Here is a 22,783-nt window from a genome sequence, read left to right as displayed (position 1 = left end):
ATACTGTAAGTACAATGGGGAGAATCCTGTTTTGAAACGAATTGCCACTACAGCTGGGGTGATCAAATGTATTGGTTGTTGCAGTGAAGTCCTTGCCTGGGTCCAGATCCTTGAATCCGCCTATTCTACCGAGTTGACAATCTCAACGGAGTGTATTTGAATTTTGTTACACCCAAAGCCTCATGATGTACATGACAATGACATCACCGATTGCATTTGCATTTAAATTTTGTTATACACCAAGTGGTTATGTATACCAGCAGTGCATGGAAATTCAAATGCAAAAATGCTGATGACCTGACTTGGACAGAGGCCATTCTGAAAAAGGCACAACGCCTCTACTTTCTGAGGTGCCTGCGGAGATAACAATAATAATAATAATAATAAAACTTTATTTGTATAGCACCTTTCATACAAATAAATGCAGCTCAAAGTGCTTTCCAACAGTGAATTTAAATACAGAGTCTCACTTCTCATTTGTATGGGACTTATTGTTGTCATGAAACCCAATTATCAACTTTGAAAAAACTTCTTCAAAATGCTCATTTAGAGTCTGTTCTTTACAAGATGATAAGATGGGGCATGAGCACACACACACTTCTACCTCAGCGTCATTGAGGATCCTGACTGGAGGCATCACAGCCTGGTACGGCAACACCACCGCCCACGACAGGCACGCCATCCAGAGGATGGTGAAGACAGCGCAGAAGAGCATCGTTGTGGAGCTCCCAGCCATCGAGGATCTCTATAACCAACGCTGCCACAGGAAAGAAATCTCCATCACAAAAGACACCAACCACCCCAGCTACCACCTTCTCACACCATCTCGCAATGGCTGAGCATCAGGACCGCGAAAGGGAGGTTCCACAACAGCTTCTGTCCTGACGCGGTCCGCAAGCTCAACAGCCAACAGCTGCAGTAGACTGACACTGAAGACCCACCTCCTGGTCAGATCCATCCCCCCACGACCCATTATCTCCCTCTACCCCTCCTGGTCAGATCCATCCCCCCACGACCCATTATCTCCCTCTACCCCTCCTGGTCAGATCCATCCCCCACGACCCATTATCTCCCTCTACCCCTCCTGGTCAGATCCATCCCCCCACGACCCATTATCTCCCTCTACCCCTCCTGGTCAGATCCATCCCCCCACGACCCATTATCTCCCTCTACAGTGGCAACAGTTTACAAAATGTGTGGTTATTTTCAAATCATCAACTGCTACCACTCTAATAACTCAACATTCCATCATTCATTTCAATGGGAAAACAATTATGAATAAAACTTAAGGGTGGCCACTTGTATAGCCTATGTGATGTGTGTCTGCGTTTCCATTCACAGCATGAGATTTAGACCAATCGGGAGTAACCAATACTGTTACACCAACATTAGAGGGCAGTCAAGATTGCTCATGAACCTGCTTACTTCACCATCTATGAGTTTCATTGCTGGACTTGTTCCGCTGTGCTGGCTGTTAGATAGCTTCCTAGCATCAAGTCACAGCTGTGAAGCACTTTAGATATTGGTTTCTTACATGAATTTAGCTGCTAGCAGAGTCTTTGCTATGCCAATTGCTTTATAGTATGTAAACCAACTAGGCGAGGCAAGTTTATTTGTGTAGCACATTTCAGCAAGGCAATTCAAAGTGCTTTACATGAGACATTAAAAGCATCAAGACAAAGTGCAAGAAACACATTATAAAAGGTCAAAAAACAATAAAACAAACTACTCCACCAAAGGACAAAAAAAAAAAAAGAATTACTCCACCAAATCTAAATATTTCATATTTCTAATAGGCTACACTAATACAAATATAGGTATTGTGAGACATATTGTATAAAAAGAAAATAATTATTTTTCTCAAAATAACCTTAAACATGCACTGCTGCCGAATGATCACTGACTCATTTCATAGACCTGAAAGCACATCATCCTTTCAATGCAACAGCTGCAAAGGCAGTTCAAAGCAACACCTCCACACACACACACAGACAGACACACACACACACACACACACACACACAGACAGACACAGATGTCCACTCACACCTGAGGCTATGCTGTATTGATCTGCCCAATCCAAAAATAAGACTATGCAACTCTGCTACTGTTCGCACTATGACTAGCCTACATTCACTATTAATAGTCCACAACAGTAGTCAATTGATATTTATTATTCAATTGGAAGTTGAAGCATAATACAATGCCCTGCCTTACTTGTACACCTCCATCAATGCAGATGCGTGGCTAAAATGCCAATACATCACAGTATGCAAAACATAGGGTGATGTTGCCGCTCTATACATGAAAGGTCAAGTGCTGCTGATAGTCAGCAGTTGCCATGGCAGCAAAGACAATGGCCGTATATTCTACACCCCACCAATATTTATACCATAGGCCTACGCTAAAATGTTGGTTATGGATTTTTTGCTCAAATAAAATGTATTCCAATGTAACAAACTAGCATCATTAAATGATAATCAACACACTGACAAGTTTTAAGCATGTATCTAAACATGGTAGTTAATAGTTGATTATCATCTATTGTAAACAAGATGCCAATCATCTATTGAAATCAAATGAAAATGGAGAGAATTTCTCTGTGAATCCAGCACCCATAAAAAAATGAATTGGACCACTATTGAGGTAGGCCTGTCTACATGATTATCACAGTTCCACATCAATTTTACACGGAGCACAAAGGGGGATAGTACGCCCAGGACCTGGCAACCCAGATGCTGCTAGCAACCCAGCATCCCTCCCTCCCTCCCTAGCGGGACTAGTGGCGAGGTACTGCGTACCAAGACTTCAAATACCCCGGCTAACCTTAATCCTCTAGCCCTTCACAGCCTCCTGGAAAAGAACCGAATAACCCGGTTTTCCTGACAGATCTTTCCAGTAGAAATCCCCTCCCGTTCGCAGAGGATGCGGTTGCCCACCAGCAGACACACTGTGGAGGGGGATGAGAAGAAGGAGCAAGCTCCCCCATTTAGAAACCCTTTTGTGCACGACTTGAGATTCACCCCCTTGGAGAAGGCAAAGGTAAGCTTGCTAAAGCTGGGTTGTATTGGAGACTGCCAATTTTGATGCTCATTAAGGTAGATATTGTCTCTCACATTCATTGTGCTAGAATGCTCTGTAGCCCTGGTAATCCTGAACTAGGCTCAATGCTGTAGCCCTGGTTATCCTGAACTAGGCTCAATGCTGTAGCCCTAGTTATCCTGAACTAGGCTCAATGCTGTAGCCCTGGTTATCCTGAACTAGGCTCAATGCTGTAGCCCTGGTTATCCTGAACTAGGCTCAATGCTGTAGCCCTGGTTATCCTGAACTAGCCGTAGCCCTGGTAATCCTGAACCAGCCGTACTAGCTACATGTTGCTCACCAGCCTTTAGCTTCAGCTCGACTAGCTTAGCTACTGTACTGCTTCCTTCACACGCCATGAATAATTAGATACAGTAGCCTGACAGCATCCTCAGCATCCAGGGGGTTATAGCAGAAAGACAAGCCCACAAGACAACAACAATGCTGCTAACGTCAGCTGAAGTTGTGTCTATATGCATTTGACCTGTAATTTAAACGTTACAAGTTGGTCGAAGGGACTGGATTTCAAACTTAACTAGCTAACAACTGTAGCTTAGCTAGCTAATAAATCCTTGACAAGATGAGGGCCTAGTTACTGCATTTGGCCTCATCACTTCAAAAATTGGTCAACATGTTTTTTTAAATCCTGGGAATAGAAAGATAAGTTACAGTTACTAGCTGGCTATAGCTTGACTAACATTAGCTAAGACCTGCATCACATAACTAAGCTAGCAATTGATGTATGGAGGCTGGGAGCCTCTATGATGGATTTTGTTGGTGTACAGCATGCTGTCAGAACTGACATTTGATGAAAATGTGAGTCAAATACTTTAGGTTATGCCTTAATGTTGACATGAACACAGGTTGAGGCTTGAAGCTACAACATGAAATCACCTGTAACACCTTTCATTGAGAAGGATGATCTCTATGTTGCTCATTCTTTTAAAGGGCTCAATTTGATATCAGTGCCATGGGGTCTTTTGATGGAATCAACGACCATATCGGGTAGAATCATATTGTAAGGTTACACTATCCTCAACCTTGTAGAGTAGATCAATGATTGATAGATTACACGTTAAAGATGTAAAATATGCTAAATACACATCGATACTCATGAATATGCATCTGGATGCTGGTCTGTGTCCATGAAGGAGCACATCTCTTTCTGTATCCGGTACACTAGGCTACTCCAAGGTTGCAACCAATGCCATTTCTTTACAACTAAAGTATTTCTTCCTGTCAATTGGCCAGTACTGAGCACCAATCTGAGCCCCCACCGGCTCAATAACCTTTAAAACAATCATATCTGCCAAATGGAAATAGAGCCTAGAAGCTTAGAAGTCTGGGAAAAACCTGCAAACCTTCTCGGTAGTGTTGTAAGTCTTCTGGGAGTACTGTGCAGTGCTGTCAGTGAATGGAGCAGCCAGAGGTGTGACTCAGGATCAGGTTTCAGGGATTGATAGTGACCTGGGGAGGTTCTCACCCTGGCGTTTCCTCCCTTCCTTTGACTGGGAGGAATAGGTGGCAGCCAGCATGCCAGCTTGTGTGCTTTTGGAGTGGTGATCATGCTTTAGTTAGGCTACACGTTATCAATCCGGCCATAATAAATAAACAAGCGTGGATCGATGCCCACGACGCAGACAACCGCGGGGCAATTTAAATACTTTATTCAATCATCTTCTCTTCAAAACAACAAAATGTAACAAGAAACAGTAGCTGTACTGCAGGGCATTATAAAAGTTCCAAAATCTTTCATATATGTAGCCAAACCATTTAGCTGGTGAATGATTGCTTTAAATCACTAACCCATGTTTGTATAATTTTAGGGTGGTATGGGTAGGGTTACCAGATTTTCAAATGTTTTTACATTGAAGCAAAACATATTTTAACCACCAATTGATTAAGTTCTGTGTTGAACGTGCCTTTTCTCTTTAGTCTTACATGCCACATAGGTGTTCAGACTCCGTATGACAGTGATGCACAGCAGCTCACAACAGTTGCTACAATTGATTGACACAGCTACAGGTACAGTCAAATCAATGTTTAATCCCCACGCATAGTTTGTTTTCTGATTGGATTTGATGTTTAATGAAATAACAAAGATAGAATGTCATTAGCAGCTCTGACTCTGAGCATTCATACGAGGTGACAACTAGAAAACTACTAGGCAGTCAAATAGTGCAGTTCTCCACGTGTAGCCTATGTGATGCGCTTTTGCTAAATGTCTCCTCCCTTACTTGCAAAAGACTTTTGCACTTAGCAACGAGCAACCAACCACACAAACGTTTGAGCATTTCCATTCTCTGCACTCATCTGGGTCTCCGCGCGTGTGTGAGCGGGTGTTGTGCAATACGAACCTGCTGTTGTGCAACACCAAATTGGAGCTCTTCTGGTCTCTTCTGATCATTTATAGAGAAAATGCTTCCTAGACAAATATCTTAATCTTATTGCTAGTTAGAAACGGGGATGAAAAGATAAAAGGTGCAAGATCATGTTTATTTAAAAAGTTTGATTCATCAACTTGTTCCGTTGGCTTCACTTTGTTACGCTGATTGGCTGAAGGAGTTTGTCAAGGCAAGTACTTTTGCCCACTGAAATGGGTCTGGCCGGCTAGAAGTCCAGGTTTAGGGCTGGATTAGTGTATCTGCATGGCTACGTATTCGAACCGCGAAAACGATCCGCGATTACACAGGCGACTACACAACATGCAACTCAGCTCCGAATACTCAGCTTGGGGTGTATTCCAAGGCCTCCAGATTCAAGGGTAGTTTTTGCCAGGGTAGTGTAATTGCTAGGTGCATACGGAGGAAAATGTAGGCCTATGTATGCTTCTTTCAGCAAATACGTCATAGTGTGTTCTAGGCCTTACTTTGCAGTAGCTATGAGCATGATGGAGCCAGGGCGGATGATGTGGAGTCAGTCTTACAAATGATTGGGACTGAATTTCTTTTTGTGATAATGATGAGAGAAGCACATTAATAATGTAGGTTGGCCTGAATACTGGATAATGGGCCCCACTGCTGCTGTAGCTCCCATCCCATTACCATACGTTGATTCTGGGTTGGAATAGGAAATGTTTTTGATGTAGAGGCCTTGCCCCCTCAGGTCTGTTTGGTGGTGCTGCCGGGTGACTGAGAGTGGAGTTACTGTAGATTGATTGATTTTATTATAGATTTAGCAGACGGTAAAAATCCAAGGGATAACATGCAAAAGTGAAATCCTTATTTCCAGCATTAAAAGCTTAAAAACAGGACAGGCAGTCACACAACATCCCTAAATCCCCCTAAAACAAAAAAGCTACAGAAAAAAACTACAATAAACAACTACATCATCTACATCCATTATCCTAACAGCTTGTAAACCATTTTATCAGACAAGACTTGAATGTAATTGCATTTATGGTTGCTTTCACCTCAACTAGGCAAACTGTTCCCAAGAACAGCTGCAGAATATAAAAAGGACTCTTTTCCTGTTCCACTTCTGAGCCTTACGGGGACTAAATCAGTGCCTGTTGGTGCTGCTCCCCGCTTAAAACATGCGCTACAGAAGTTAAGTGGCAAATAGTTGATCGACAAATTTGGCTTTATTCCAATTCTCAGGCCGACAAATGCATGTAACTGTAACATTGCCAACTATTTTGCTCACTGAAGGGACCTGATTTTGATACTGTATTCTGCTGCAGTGTAGCCTATAGATGAGGGAAACGTATGTATTGTCATTCATCTGTTATTTAGACTAGTATTTGATATGAAAGAGAGTGCGTGCACCCCACAGTAGTGGGGCTTGAGATAGCCGAAAGATAAATGTTGACATATGATAAGCCAGACATCATAAAAAGACGCTGAGGATAAATTATTGTTTGAATGCTGACTTTTACGAGGAACTACGTACTAAGCAGTTTCACTTGTTTGAGGAACGTGAATTTTCACACCTTTCAATGGCAACAAGCCACATTTAGACAACCTCAACAGGCTGTGCCTATCCTGGGCAAGCTGCATTATGCACTTGTTCACAAATCAAATCAAACTTTATTTGTATAGCGCATTTCATACACAGAGGCAACACAATGAGCTTTACAGAGAGCAATGGGGGAATGGACATAGGTCCTACCCCTATTCCAGAGGGAGGCAAAAAAAACAGTTCACCCAGCGGCCAAAATCACAGAGCATTCTTTTAAACAAGTCCTAATGCAACATCCTTTTGCCAACCTGTTTTAGTTGAGCAGATTTGTAAGTGTGGTTAAGTTATACCAGAACAAATTCATGCTAGGCTTATTCTAGAGACTCGGGTTGAAACAGGTTCAGTCAATCAGCAGGCTGAACAAACCCACAGAAATCTATAACTGGGGATGCGTGAGTAATTTTTTTTATTGAACAAGTCCATTGTTAATTATGATGAGGCTGTCAGTGGGGGAAAAGAGAAGTCTGACTCCGTTCTTCTCCGTCTGACTCCGTTCTTCGCCGTCTGACTCCGTTCTTCTCCGTCTGACTCCGTTCTTCTCCGTCTGATTCCATTCTTCTCCTTCTGACTCCGTTCTTCTCCATCTGATTCCATTCTTCTCCGTCTGACTCTGTTCTTCTCCGTCTGATTCCATTCTTCTCCATCTGATTCCATTCTTCTCCGTCTGACTCCGTTCTTCTCCATCTGATTCCATTCTTCTCCATCTGATTCCATTCTTCTCCGTCTGACTCCGTTCTTCTCCGTCTGACTCCGTTCTTCTCCATTTGATTCCATTCTTCTCCGTCTGACTCCGTTCTTCTCCGTCTGACTCCGTTCTTCTCCTCCTGCAGATCGCCCTGATGACAGTGACGCTGTTCCCCATCCGTCTGTTCCTGGCCGCCTTCATGATGCTGCTGGCCTGGCCGTTTGCCTTCGTCGCCTCCATGGGACGCTCGGAGGCCGCCGTGGAACCCCAGTGTCTCTGGAGACGGTAAGAACTCAGACTGTAGTTCTGCTTAGCCCATGCACCTCTGGAGGAGGGGAGAACTTAGACTGTCGTTCTGCTTAACCCACCTCTGGAGGAGGTAAGTCAAAGTCAGTCAATTTTATTTATTTAGCTTAATTTATTATTTTTTATTATTATTATTTATTTATGTTCACAAGCAAATGCAGCACTCAGTGCTTTACAGAATAAATTAAAAAACAGTTTATTAGTAGATGGTATAAAAAATACAGAAAATAAAGTAGGACGTTGTAGGGTGTTAACAATTAATCTGTTCATGGTCGTTAAGGATTTGCTCGAGCACGTGAAATTTACTTGATCTACTATCAAACATGTTGTTTTATAGTAGACCATGTTGTTTGATAGTAGATCGAGTAAATTTCACGTGCTCGAGCAAATCCTTAACGACCATGAATCACTTATCGAAAAACACACATTTACATGACTGCCAAGTTATGCAACACATCAATACTAGGGCTGGGTATCGATACTGATTTCCAAAAATGAATGAATGAATGAATCATTGGATGAATTAATGAACTATTCATTCCTTCATTTATTCATTCATTCATTAAATAAAAGATCGATTTATGAATCGATTCTGAATCATTTGATCGATGAATCGATTTTTTGAACCCAGCCCTAATACAGTAGCTGTCCTATCCTAGCCCGATTGAACAAGCAACAAGTCCTGAGCTGATCTACAGTACCACGCTAATGAGACTGTGACTAATAAATCTAACTGTAGCTCACATTTGTGATGCTGTATTGTATGAGGGTGTGGAGGTGGTGGAGGAGTCAGAGAGAGAGAGAGGGTCTGGGTGAGGTCGCGAGTGGGCTGGAAGAGAGTCAGGGATTAAACACTGTTTCTCCAAGGAGGAGTTTTCAGGATCAGCTCAGACTTTAGACTAGCCTAGGATGGGTAGGCGCAGAGAAGAATAGTGCGTGCGTGCGTGCGTGTGTGTATGTGTGTGTGTATGTGTGCGTGTGTGCGTGCGTGCGTGCGTGCGTGCGTGCGTGTGACTCATTGGTAAAGACATGACAGCCAGCACGCTTCAGTCAAGTGCACATTTCATTCCACTGTCTCTGCCTGGTTGATATTGTTGTGTGTGTTTGAGTGTGCATTGTGTGTGTGCCTATTTCATTTCTGGCCTATTAGCTGGCTTCAGCTGACACCCCAGCTGGCAGTAACCAGCAGCGGATCAATATTGTGTGTGGGTGTGTGTGTGTGGGTGTGTGTGTGGGTGTGTGTGTGGGTGTGCTCATTCGGTAATTTATCTCCAGGGCTCTCTCTGTCACCCTCGCCTTGTGCCTGGTTTGATCTCTCACTCTTACCGGGGCTGGTGTAAAGCAATTGCTCCACTCACTGAGATGATTTAGGAGTTGGGATGCATACTCTTTTTAACTGTGTTGCTCTCTCTCTCTCTCTCTCTCCATCTCCCTCTGTCTGTCTCTCTCTGTCTCTCTATCTCTCTCTCTGTCTCTCTCTCTCTCCATCTCTCCCTGTCTCTCTCACTCTCCATCTCCCTCTCTGTCTCTCTCTATCTCTCTCTCTGTCTCTCTCCATCTCTCTCTGTCTCTCTCTCTCTCCATCTCCCTCTCTGTCTCTTTCTGTCTCTCTCTCTCTCTCTGTCTCTCTCTATCTCCATCTCTCTCTGTCTCTCTCTCTCCATCTATCTCTCTGTCTCTCTCTCTCTCTCTCTCTCTCTCTCTCTCTCCATCTCCCTCTGTCTGTCTCTCTCTGTCTCTCTATCTCTCTCTCTGTCTCTCTCTCCATCTCTCTCTGTCTCTCTCTCTCTCCATCTCCCTCTCTGTCTCTCTCTGTCTCTCTCTCTGTCTCTGTCTCTCTCTATCTCTCTCTGTCTCTCTCTCTCTCTCTCCATCTATCTCTCTCTCTCTGTCTCTCTCTCTCTGTCTCCATCTCCCTCTGTCTGTCTCTCTCTGTCTCTCTATCTCTCTCTCTGTCTCTCTCCATCTCTCTCTGTCTCTCTCTCTCTTCATCTCCCTCTCTGTCTCTCTCTGTCTCTCTCTCTGTCTCTTGTCTCTCTCTATCTCTCTCTGTCTCTCTCTCTCTCCATCTATCTCTCTCTCTTTCTGTCTCTCTCTCTCTGTCTCTCCATCTCCCTCTGTCTGTCTCTCTCTGTCTCTCTCTCTCTGTCTCTCTCTCTCTCTCTCTCATCTCTCTCTCTGTCTCTCTATCTCTCTCTCTCTCTCCATCTCTCTCTCTCTCCATCTCTCTCTCTCCATCTCTCTCTCTCTCTCCATCTCTCTCTCTCCATCTCTCTCTCTCTCTAGACTGGCAGATGTGGCTCTGAAGACGATCATGCGGGTCATGTGGTTTGCCGGAGGCTTCCATTGGATATCGGTGAAGGGGCGGCAGGCGCTGCCGGCCGAGGCGCCCATCCTGACACTCGGCCCACACTCCTCCTACTTCGACGCCATTCCCGTTACCATGTCGATGGCGTCAATCGTGATGAAGGCAGAGAGCAAGGACATCCCTCTATGGGGCAGTGAGTGTCAAATGTGCACACACATGCGCACACACACACACACACACACACACACACACAGTCTCTGACCCTGATTTCTTGCCCCCCACTCCACACAATGTTTCTCTCTTACACACATTCTCACGCTCTTTTCTCACTCTTCCTCCATCCTCGTCATCCTCTTTCTCATCTTCTCTCGCTCCTAAGAGTCTTTATAGTGTTGGGCCAGTGTTGTTCTTTCATTCATGTTAATGGACCTGGCTGCTTCTTGGCATCGTGATCAAGGCAAGTTTATTTGTAGAGCACATTTCAGCAACAAGGCAATTCAAAGTGCTTTACATGAGACATTAAAAGCATCAAGACAAAGTGCAACACGTAAAAGGTCATATAAAACGCACCTCCCTCAAGCTTTCACATAGCTGTGCTAATCTAATTTATGACAGGATGACCTCCAGGAGGTCAACACACCTAGACGTTGTCTGCTCCAGAATAACCATCCTTTGTCCCTGCAAGAATTACCGCCTTTTCTCATGTCACGTGTCTGTATTCTTGGCCACTGTTGATGATGCCTGCCATTTAATATGACGTGTACAATCGGTTAGCCAATCACATCCCTGGACGCGTCATACCTGTGTTGCTTTGAATATAAGGCCGCGCAAGACCAGACTGCGGCACTTCTGTTGGATGAACCACTCGTGTGTTGTCCTGAAGTCCTTGCACTCGTATGTTTTCTCAATAAACCAGACTTAACCTGTTTGAGCGAATCTTGGCAAATCCTTTTTGACTAGATCAGTTAAAAAATCTTCTACACCTGCAGTTTTCTGGAAGTTTGTTCCAGATATGTGGAGCATGAACGCTGCTTCTCCATGTTTTGTTTTAACTCTGGGGACAGAAATTAGGCCTGTGCCAGACGACCTGAGAGGTCTGGATGGTTCATAACGTAGCAGCAGATCAGATCATAATATGATCGATATATTATATATCTGAGCGAAAGGGAGAGGGAGGGAGAGAGCACTGTCGCCTCACATCAAGGAGGTCCTGGGTTCGATTCCCGCTCGGGACGTTGTCGGCACTGGAGATGTTCTCCCCAGGGTAGTCAGGTACTCAGGTGGAGTACTGTCTCTTAGGTGGGGTCTTTCTGTGTGGAGTTTGCATGTTCTCCCCGTGTTCCCCCCGTGTTCCCCCCTATAGAGTACGAAAACCATGCAGACAAACCGATGGCTAACGCTGTCCGTCCCTGGGCGCGGTTCTGCGGCTACTGCGTGTGTGTGTTCAGCTTACTGCGTGTGTGTGTTCTTGTCGCCCCCTTACACGTCTGTGTTGGGAGTGTCAAGTCGTGTGAAAAACAAAACCTTCTTTGAAAAGTAAATCGAGAGGGATCAGTCCTTTGTGAAAACCGAGTCTTTATAGCCTGCTGGTCGGCTGCGCTACGGCAATCTCTGAAACTCAGTGTCCGGTAGCCCCACTGCTTTAGAAACCTGCAGTGCATCCGCACTAGGCATGCTAAGATTCAGTCAGAAACCCAGAACATTCTCCTACCAGCAAGTTAGGTATCGTCACTTCTAGGGTTGGGTTAAAAAAATGGATTAATCGATTCTGAATCAAATGATTCAGAATCGATTCATGAATCCCAAAATCGATCTTTTATTTACTGAATGAATGAATAAATGAAGGAATTAATAGTTCATTCATTCATTCATTCATTTTTGCAAATCAGTATCGATACCCAGCCCTAGTATTGATGTGTTGCATAACTTGGCAGTCATGTAATTAAGGTTACAACAACAACAAAAAACTGGTTTTAGTAACACTAACCGAATCGATATTGAATCGAATCGTGTTAATCGATTCTGCACCTTGTGAATCGGAATCGAATCGATTCTTGAAATTCGAATCGATACCCAGCCCTAGTTACTTCAAGTCAGCGTTCTCCATGTGGGGCTGCTGGATCAGCCTGTCACATCTCTAAAGTCGCTGTTCTGCTACCCCGCTTTTGACTTACTGTATTTTCTAGTTACATTTAAGTCAGAAAAATGTGCTTTGTACCAAGGTTGGTAATTATTTTTATTTATTAATTTTTTATATTTTTTAGGGCTTTTCAGCTTTAATTACAGGACAGTGTAGAGAGACAGGAAATGTGGGAGAGAGAGAGGGGAGGACATGCGGACCCGAGAATCGAACCCGGGTCCGCCGCGCGAAGGACTAGCCTTCATATGGTGCGCGCCTTACCCGGTGAGCTACCAGGGCGCCCCCAAGGTTGGTAATTATAACCATACATTTTATTTGTTGGGTGCCTTTCAAGATGCATTTTGTTTTATTTATATTCATGAAGGGTTTTATGTACATATATTTACATTCTCATGAATGGCAAATTATTTTGGGCTCCGTATGCATATTGTTAATCTAGGGATATTATGCGTTTCATTCTAACGGAGATCTTTGACCATTAAGCGTCTCGGCTGCGTTGTAACCCGTAGTGATACAAGCGGCAGGCATGGCTGACGGATTGTAAATCAATGCTAGTCAGCAGACCTGTCTCTAATTGCATCATGGCTGCCCCGTCTCCCTGGGACTCCAAGGCCGGGCCTGATAAATTGATGGATGACATCAGCAGTCGTACATCACAGCTGCGTGGCCCATAATCCTGTTAACTCCGCAGCCTCAGGATTGGCAGACGGACACCCAATTATCCCCAGACCCCACCGCCAGTGGCTGCCTTCGGACTCAGCCTCAGGCCTGAAGGCTCGTAGGGTTGCAACATTTGGGAATAGTCACACAACTTCCCATGGGAATTAATGGGAATTAACAGGAATCCACTGGAAAACAGAATTTATACTGGTAAATCCCATTAACTTCCAGTTTATTCCTGTTAATTCCCACTAGTTAATTACGTTTGTGAATTTTCCGATAATTTCGCACACCCTACTCGTGCGGCCTTCAGCTCGGCCTCCTTTGTGGCCTCGAGGTCAACACCCCCGACCGGACGCAGCTCTCACATGGTACCAGGAAGGAAGGCGTGTGAGGGGCCGGCCCCCTCGCCGCTGGCCCCAGCAGCAGGGCCTGAAAGGTCACGGTGTGCGGTTATTTTAGACTTCCTCTTCGGAGCTCCAGCCAGCACAGTGGAGTCCAGAGGAGGCCTTAAGTCCCTGATCAGCCTTGCTGACGTGGAAACTCTGTCACTAATCCACAAGTCCGCCATCCTTCTATCTCTCCCTCTGTTGTCCCTCCATCCATCCCCTCTCTCTCCCACTCCCTGCCCCCCTCGTCTTCTCTGGCTAGCCCCTCTACTCCTCACGTCTCCTCCTGTCTTCATGTACTTGTCTCCTCCCCTCCCCTCCTCCCTTCTCTCCCTCCCTTTCTCATTTATCTGCCTTCCTCCTCTCCTCTTCTCCTCCCTCCTCCTCCTCACCCCAGGGTCTCTATACTGTCATCCGGTGTTTGAAGCACCAGGCTGCTCCATCACCATCCAAGGAGCCACTGGGGTGTCGGTGACTGGGGGCTGGAGGCTGTTGGGAGGGGGCTGGAGGCTGGAGGCTGAATGGGTGATCCGTCTGGGGACTAGTTAGCTCCCCACAGCCATGGTTGATTGGTGCGGAGCAAAGATAGAAGTGGCTTATTCTTACGCTCTCAGTCTATATGTCTATGGTGTTTATAGGGCTATGGAGTGTGAGTAGACTACAGGACCCCCCATGGGCCCCCAGAGACGGGCTCCGTTCTAGAGCATGGGTTCCCAAACTCCATCAATGTGGGCCTCCCCTCTGAAAACAGTGACACACCTGCGCCCCCCCAACCCCCCAAATTTTTCCATTTTGCAAGGCAGCGTTAGCTAGCCCATAACGTTACACAGCTAAGTTAGCTCGGTGGCACCTGTTGCTAGTTAACGTTATGACGTTTTCACACTCTCTGCACTATCCACAAATGTAGTATACATCTCTCCCATTATTTATTTGGATTTTCTGACCTTTAAAATCACGTTCCATTCCTAAAAAACATAGAAAATAAAAAATGTAAAAATGTTTTTTTCTCTAACCATCCCTCCGCGCCTCCCCTGAATTTCTTTGGGGCCCCCCAGGGGAGGCCCGCCTCACAGTTTGGGAATGCCTGAACTAAAGGATTATTATGTCCACTAAAACGGTGTATTGTGTTTGTTTCCCCCTCCCCTAGCTCTGATCAAATACATCAGGCCGGTGTTTGTGTCGAGGTCGGACCAGGACTCCAGGAAGAAGACGGTGGAGGAGATCAAACGCAGGGCTCACTCAGGAGGAGCGTGGCCTCAGGTAGACCAGACCAGAGCTCTACACATGCATGGACGCACACACACAATCACTCACTCACTCACACACACACACACACAATCACTCACTCACTCACACACACACACACACAATCACTCACTCACTCACACACACACACACACAATCACTCACTCACTCACACACACACACACACAATCACTCACTCACACACACACACACACACAATCACTCACACACACACACACAATCACTCACTCACACACACACACACACACACACACACACACACACACACACACAATCACTCACTCACACACACACACACACACACACACGCACACACACACACACACACACACACACACACACAATCACTCACACACACACGCACACACACACACGCACACAATCTCTCTCTCACACACACACACACACACACAATCTCTCTCTCACACACACACACACACACACACACACACACCCACACACACAATCACTCACACACTCTCACACACACACACACTCACTCTCTCTCTCTCACACACACACACACACACACACACACACACACACAAGCAAATCATACTGGTTTGGAACAAATTATCAGTTGGAGGGTGAAAAGAAAAGCTTGTTACCATTCATTATTGTGAGAGAGCCAGATGTTACACATTGCTATTTACATGTTAAGCATTCAGCTGAAGCCCTGAAGAGCAACTTACAATTAGTGCGTTGGAGTGACGTAAACACCCATGAATCACAGTCATGGGAACAATACAGAGCAAAAAACAGAGCAGTGCTACCAGGAAACATGGCACTAGAGATAAACAGACTCCCGCTGGAGAGCAGAGAGAGAGTCCCCGAGTAGAAGCTGGAGACAGTAGATAAATAGAGACAGAGAGAGAGAGAGAGACTACAGACCTGACAATAGCATAGAGGTCGTTATTTCACACTGGTGCGAGGAGAGAGAAACGTTGTTACCGGGCCAAGTGTCGGCCAGGTGCCGGCAGAGAACCGAACGCCAAAAGAGGTGGAGCCACATGCTTGTTTTGGATTGTAGGGACAGACCATGTTCCAGAGGTAACCAGGGAGGAGCTGTTCCCATAGCAACCCGGTAGGCAAGGATAGCTACACCTAATTGATAGGTTGTTACTGCAAATTACATGTGTTATCAGCTAACACTTTGCTTTTTACAGATAATGATTTTCCCAGAGGGCACATGTACCAACAGGTCCTGCTTAATCACATTCAAACCAGGTATGTTTTTCCCCTTGTAAAAAAAACAAACTGTTTAGTGCCAATTTGGAGGCATTTTTGGTGACCTATTCCTTTAAATATGCCCCATATCTGAACTCCAAGCTGTGGGGGGAAAAACATGAATCCTGAATTAATTTAACCGACCTATATCACTAAATATGTATCTACCGTCTGGGTAACACTTTCGAATAACTATTACTTATAAAAAGTGAATAGATAATTCACAAACAGTTAGTTAATGCGTTATTAATGACTTGTTAATGTTAAGTCAGTTAATAATTTACAACTATCCCTTATAAATAGTTAATAGATTGTTCACAGACTGTTAGTTGCTGAGTTAGAGTATCAATGACTTGTTAAATGTTTGTTAATAGTTGGTTAATGATTTAAAATGATGCCTTATAATATATGACTTATGACTTCCTCTGTTCTCAACTCCTAGGAGCGTTCATTCCAGCTGTTCCAGTGCAGCCAGTGGTAATACGCTACCCAAATAAAATGGTAAGAAACCAACATGCCCTTACTACCCCAGACACTCACCTCCTCCTGTTGCTGTACCTGTTTCATGTACTTGAGGGGCGCTTGATTTCACTCACCTGGGCCACCAGGTGGGCGTGGCCTGCACATTCCAGATGAGTCCCTAAGTTCCATTGCCACTTGTTAAACTAAAGAAAAACTTTACAAAAAAAACATCTCCTTGAAAGTATTTTGAAGAGGCATGTTGAGAATTAACGTGGAAGAAAGTCCAAGTAAATGCTACCGACAGCTCAGGACTTTATTTGAAAAGTAGAAATCTGCAGTCAATGACCAATCAGAGGCCAGATCAGCTTCTCCGCACAGCCAACTATCTGTGCGGCCGGACCGGATTGTCATTGGTGTCCAGAAATATCATAACTTGTTCCCAGAAGTTCTTGGCGTAGCGAGAGTTTCTGGGTGCTCAAGACTAGAGCGACTCAAACCCCGACATTCAAACCTAGACATTCATCTATGGTGCGCCGTGGATATGAATCGTCTCATATTGAAACCGTAGCTGTGTTCGGAATCGCTTCCTCGTTCCCTCACTCCCTATTCCCTATATAGGGTTCACCATGTAGTGAACGACCTAGGGAATGGAGAAAATGTAGGGTACATACACTGTTCCCTGGAAATCAGGGTGAATTGTGGGTAATAAATAGTGGACTATATAGGGAACGAAAATTCCGTGGAGAATTCGGACACTACAAACAAAATGGCTGACGCCCTTTATAATGCACTATATAGTGACTAGGGAGCGATTCCAAACACAGCTCGTCGTGAGACATCCACAACCCCCCCCCCACACACACACAAACACACACACGCTGTGGAGGGAACATCCTGGTCTCTGGTGCTTCACAGAGGGATTTCCTGGAAAAGATTGATTGGATGTGGCCCTCAGTGGGGATTTGTAGCATTAATGTATAACTGTCTAGTAGCAGTGTCTGTACGGAGTCCTGTTAGCAATATGGCTAGTTAAGCATTACCCCTGAAGGGTTAACTTTACCCTAGTACCCCTTTAAACAGCCTGTCGTACATTACATTACTAACGTTACATGACTGTTTCTGGTGCATCAACTCTCTGTTCAACATAGGGCCTTGTTGGTGCCCTAGTTGTACTTGACTGATCAGGAAATTCAAGGTTGCCTGTACTGTAATGTAACCGACAACCAAGGCCACACCACGCGCTCGCTCGCAGACTGCTTTTGCAACAGGAAACCAGTCTCTGTTTTACTGGCTTGTCATGTGGTCGAGAGAGACGTCATACTGTCGAGACCACACTCCCGTTCTGGCTTTGCAGTGCGGCTCATTTCCTGCCGTAGAGCACGTACTGTAAACGTGAAAGTAGATGCTGTCTATTCTGCAAAGTTCAGCAGTTTTTTTCGGACTGTAATTATTTGACACTGTATAAGCGGCTTGCGTGTTTCACTATCTGAAGCTCACTGTACATGGTCTCTTCCTCTTCCCCTGACAGGACTCCATAACCTGGACATGGCAGGGCCCCGGAGCGTGAGTAGCCCTGCGTGCATGGTGGAGAAACACTGATCATTCCACTTGTCCAAAGTGCTAAAGAGACAGCTAGCTGAGTAGACCCTCCCATAGAGGTTTGGTGGAAGGCCCGGCCAAGAGAGCTTAAAAACACAGCAGACTGGAACAAGAAAAGCCCTCAGCACCGTTCCATTATCACAGGCTCTTAAGTGTTCCGCCGCACTAACAGGGATTTGCTGTGTCTGATTTTGTGTCACGGCCAACAAACATGTCGTTTCTCCGTGGGGTTGGCAGGCTTCACTGTGTAGCACAGTAGCACTGCTGACGGGCGGTTGACCGAAGGTCAAACACTCCTCAAACCAGAATGTGTTCTAGGTGGTTCACTCCTCAAACCAGAATGTGTTCTAGGTGGTTCACTCCTCAAACCAGAATGTGTTCTAGGTGGTTCATTCCTCAAACCAGAACTCAGTGTTCTAGGTGTTTCATTCCTCAAAACAGAACTCTGTGTTCTAGGTGTTTCATTCCTCAAACCAGAATGTGTTCTAGGTGGTTCATTCCTCAAACCAGAATGTGTTCTAGGTGTTTCATTCCTCAAACCAGAACTCTGTGTTCTAGGTGGTTCATTCCTCAAACCAGAACTCAGTGTTCTAGGTTTAATTCCTCAAACCAGAACTCTGTGTTCTAGGTTTCACTCCTTAAACCAGACAAAGTGTTCTAGGTGTTTCATTCCTCAAAACAGAACTCTGTGTTCTAGGTGTTTCATTCCTCAAACCAGAATGTGCTCTAGGTGGTTCATTCCTCAAACCAGAACTCTGTGTTCTAGGTGGTTCATTCCTCAAACCAGAACTCTGTGTTCTAGGTGGTTCATTCCTCAAACCAGACTCTGTGTTCTAGGTGGTTCATTCCTCAAACCAGACTCTGTGTTCTAGGTGGTTCATTCCTCAAACTAGAACTCTGTGTTCTAGGTTTCATTCCTCAAACCAGAACTCAGTGTTCTAGGTGTTTCACTCCTCAAACCCGACTCTGTGTTCTAGGTGTTTCACTCCTCAAACCAGAATGTGTTCTAGGTGTTTCACTCCTTAAACCAGAATGTGTTCTAGGTGTTTCACTCCTCAAACCAGAATGTGTTCTAGGTGTTTCACTCCTTAAACCAGAATGTGTTCTAGGTGTTTCACTCCTTAAACCAGACTCTGTGTTCTAGGTGTTTCACTCCTCAAACTAGAACTCTGTTCTAGGTGTTTCACTCCTCAAACCAGACTCTGTGTTCTAGGTGGTTAATTCCTCAAACCAGACTCTGTGTTCTAGGTGTTTCATTCCTCAAACCAGACTCTGTGTTCTAGGTGTTTCACTCCTCAAACCAGACTCTGTGTTCTAGGTGTTTCATTCCTCAAACCAGACTCTGTGTTCTAGGTGTTTCATTCCTCAAACCAGACTCTGTGTTCTAGGTGTTTCACTCCTCAAACCAGACTCTGTGTTCTAGGTGTTTCACTCCTCAAACCAGAACTCTGTGTTCTAGGTGTTTCACTCCTCAAACCAGACTCTGTGTTCTAGGTGTTTCAGATCTCCTCTGAGATCTTCATCTTATGTTTTTGTTTTGTTTCTATTTAAAAAAAAAAAAAAATTATGTATTAATTGATTAACGTGAATAAAGGGTTTGCCTGAATGATGTCTGAATAGGATAACCTAAAATGTCATCTTTTGTTTTGCCAGGTTTAAGATCTTGTGGCTCACACTCTGCCAGTTGCACAATGAGTTTGTCATTGAGGTGAGTGTGGTGGGGGTGATGGTATGTATGAGTTTGGGATGTGAGTGTGGTGGTGATATGTATGAGTTTGTGATACTGTATGCATGCAGTCCAGTTCTCTTGTTGATATTTAGTCACATCTACATTGGTAAGGCTGGACATTGTTGCCAAACTGTTCTGTCCTTGGAAGTCAGTTTTGACTTTCATATTCAGACAAGACACAGATACACACAAACAAGCCCAGACAGACAGACTTCCTTTAGGTGGTTCACGTCGTTTCTGTCTGTCTGTCTGTCTGTCTGGTCGTTGACCTGTGACCTCCCTCTGCTCTGCCCAGTACCTCCCCATCTACACCCCTTCAGAGCTGGAGAAGAGGAACCCTGCTCTGTTCGCCAACAACGTCAGACGCCTGATGGCCAAGTAAGTCACTCCTCGCCTCTCGTCCTTGCTGGAGGGGCATGGTGTCAGCGACGGAGCTTGGAGAATGGTATAAACTGGCATGGATTTGAACCCACAAAGATACAAATGTAATTTGACTCTTACCGTTTTATACCAAAATTAGTGCATACATGCCAGTTTTTATGGAAAGTATGTTAGTAAAAATAGGCAATTGATTCCTTTCACATTGCCAGCAAATGAGTATGCTTAAGTGACAGGGTTAGGGTTAGTTAATGCCCAGTATATCACATTGATTCTTCTCTCTCTCTCTCTCTCTCTCTCTCTCTCTGATTCTCTCTCTCTCTCTCTCTCTCTCTCTCTCTCTCTCTCTGATCTGAAGTATGAACTCCCTCCTGTGTTGTTGTTGCAGGGCCCTGGCGGTGCCCATCACTGACTACTCATTTGAGGACTGCCAGCTGGCCATGGCCGAGGGCCAGCTCCGACTGCCCGCCGACACATGTCTGCTGGAGTTTGCCAAGCTGGTCAGGAGACTGGGGTGAGTGGCACCCACCCGCCTATAGCTAGTTGTTGTGTTAGCGGTCTCACTCGGTGTGTGGAGATAGACCGGTCATACGCCGTCGCGTTACTTGCCCACCGCCCCTCCGCCATGTTTTCACCAACAAAGATTAACTCTTAAAGTCGCACAGAAATGAAAAAAGCATTCTGTCCCATTTTGGTTCACAAAAAATACAACATTCTACTTTTGTTGTAATCTTATATCAAAGTATATAATTTCTTACTTCTTGGAAAATGGTAGAGTAGGTCACGTGCAATTACGACAACAGGTACCTTAGATTTTAGGCTAATAATCTCACGACATCCACCCGTCAATCAACGCTATCCTTCTATCGAATCTGTCTGACGTTCTTAAAACCCGTCCACTTGTCAATGTTCCAATCAAATTCTCTAAACATTATGTCCCACCCTCATAGCTTGTTTGCGTCGGAAATACGTCAAACTACGGAAGTTAGATCTCAAACGTCCGTTTCTGTGCGACTTTAAACTAGGCTTAAACAAGGTTCATCTTTTAATCCAGTTGCACCAAACTTTAAACCTAGTTTAAAGTCCAGGTTAACCCAGTTCAATTTTTTGTTATGAGCTTCACACACCACAGGAAAACATGTCATTAACCACCCAGCCAAATCTGAGTGATTAAAAATGTCGCTAAGTATATAAAATAAGGCTTCAAAATCGGTTAAAAATCAGCAGCATTCTCTGGTCTGAGACCGTGGGGGCGTGTCTGCTGAAGGCACCGAAGCCACACCCAATTGCGTGGGGAGGGGGTGTGGAGGGAAGAACCTGTCAAATAGTACCGTTCTCTGGTCTGCATATTGTCACACTGGCACGCCGTCTCTTTTGTGGTAGGAAGGCACAGCTTTGTGAAAACAGGAGAGAGGAGTTGAAATTACACTTGTCTAATGAATCAAACGCACAGATGCTTCCTCCTAACCTACCTCCTGACAAACACAGGTAAAACTGTAGCTACTCTATACCAACGCGCCAGTGTTACTGCCCTTAGATGCAAAATACAAAAACAGGCAACGAGGAATGTATGAGTCTGTCCCTATTTTCTCCCTGCCACCTCCGGACCCATTCCTATCCCTCCCAGGCGATCCTGTCGTCCCTTGGGATCAATGGAAAAAGTTGTTTAAAATGTACCTTTTAGTCACTGGCTTGAACAGCGCTGATAGCGCGGAGAAGCGTACTACCGGAGTTGATAATCGGGACAGACTCATCCACTCTCGTTGGCAATGTTATGTGTGAGAATAATTATTCTCACACATAACATTGCCAACGAGAGTGGATGAGTCTGTCCCGACGAGCACTCGGCTTCAACTTTCCCGCAACATATCCAACAGAACTGGAATGTTCAGCCAGTAGCCGCCGAGCACCGCTTCACTGGGAGAGGGTGCGTCTTTCTCCAGCTGCAGCTGGTCTACCTAACCATCCCCCTCGCTCCCACCTCCCGGTCTCCAGCTGGAGAAATATACTGTAACCATTACCGGTGAACCCATACGCACATCAGGTGCCACAAATATGGCAGGCAGTTTCTGTATAGTTAACGCTTATAGTCATAATATATCATCCGTAACGTTATTTGGTGGGTGGTCGCCTGGTCGGTGCTGCTAGCTATGTTAGCTAGACTAAGGTTATATACACACTCCCATCTGAAACAAGCTACATAGCTAATGTTAGCTATAATTCCTCCTAAGATTACATAATTCATCATAGCTGACATTACCACATACATGTCAAGACATATTTTGTATATTAATAGCAGTGTATTTTCCTATTGCTTACGTTACCTAGCTAACGTTATAACGTTAATAAGCTATAAGCACACAAGGCGGTGTCGGCACCAAAGGTTGATGCGACAGGAGAATGGAGGCCGGGGAGGGAGATGGTTGACAGGAGGAGAATGGAGGCCGGGGAGGGAGATGGTTGGCTCCGCCGAATTCACCAGGACCAGTCGTGAGTCTGTGAAACCCAAAAGCCTCATATTATAATTGCAGAAGCTTTCGGGAGTGAAATGTTTGCTGCAGAGGCGGGCGCTAGCGGTGACAGACTCTGTAAC

The 22,783-nt window shown here is 45.0% G+C and overlaps 1 protein-coding gene across 1 annotated transcript in view; it reads left to right on the top strand.

Moving 5' to 3' along the window:
• Positions 1-2,925: 2,925 nt before the first annotated feature.
• Positions 2,926-22,783, top strand: part of LOC311312140 (lysophosphatidylcholine acyltransferase 1) — a gene marked incomplete at both ends in the record, with an annotated part of 22,936 nt that continues 3,078 nt past the window's right edge. Inside the window, 10 exons of the mRNA XM_084442011.1 lie at positions 2,926-3,042; positions 7,872-8,011; positions 10,319-10,533; positions 14,677-14,789; positions 15,962-16,022; positions 16,465-16,523; positions 18,013-18,047; positions 19,737-19,791; positions 20,108-20,190; positions 20,579-20,704. Coding sequence (XP_084298137.1) covers positions 2,926-3,042; positions 7,872-8,011; positions 10,319-10,533; positions 14,677-14,789; positions 15,962-16,022; positions 16,465-16,523; positions 18,013-18,047; positions 19,737-19,791; positions 20,108-20,190; positions 20,579-20,704 — 1,004 coding nt within the window. The remainder of the gene's footprint in view (positions 3,043-7,871; positions 8,012-10,318; positions 10,534-14,676; positions 14,790-15,961; positions 16,023-16,464; positions 16,524-18,012; positions 18,048-19,736; positions 19,792-20,107; positions 20,191-20,578; positions 20,705-22,783) is intronic.

Source organism: Borostomias antarcticus (genome assembly GCF_949987555.1).
Source record: "Borostomias antarcticus genome assembly, chromosome: 8".
Classification (NCBI taxonomy): domain Eukaryota; kingdom Metazoa; phylum Chordata; class Actinopteri; order Stomiiformes; family Stomiidae; genus Borostomias; species Borostomias antarcticus.
This window is presented reverse-complemented; position numbering and strand designations above follow the sequence as displayed.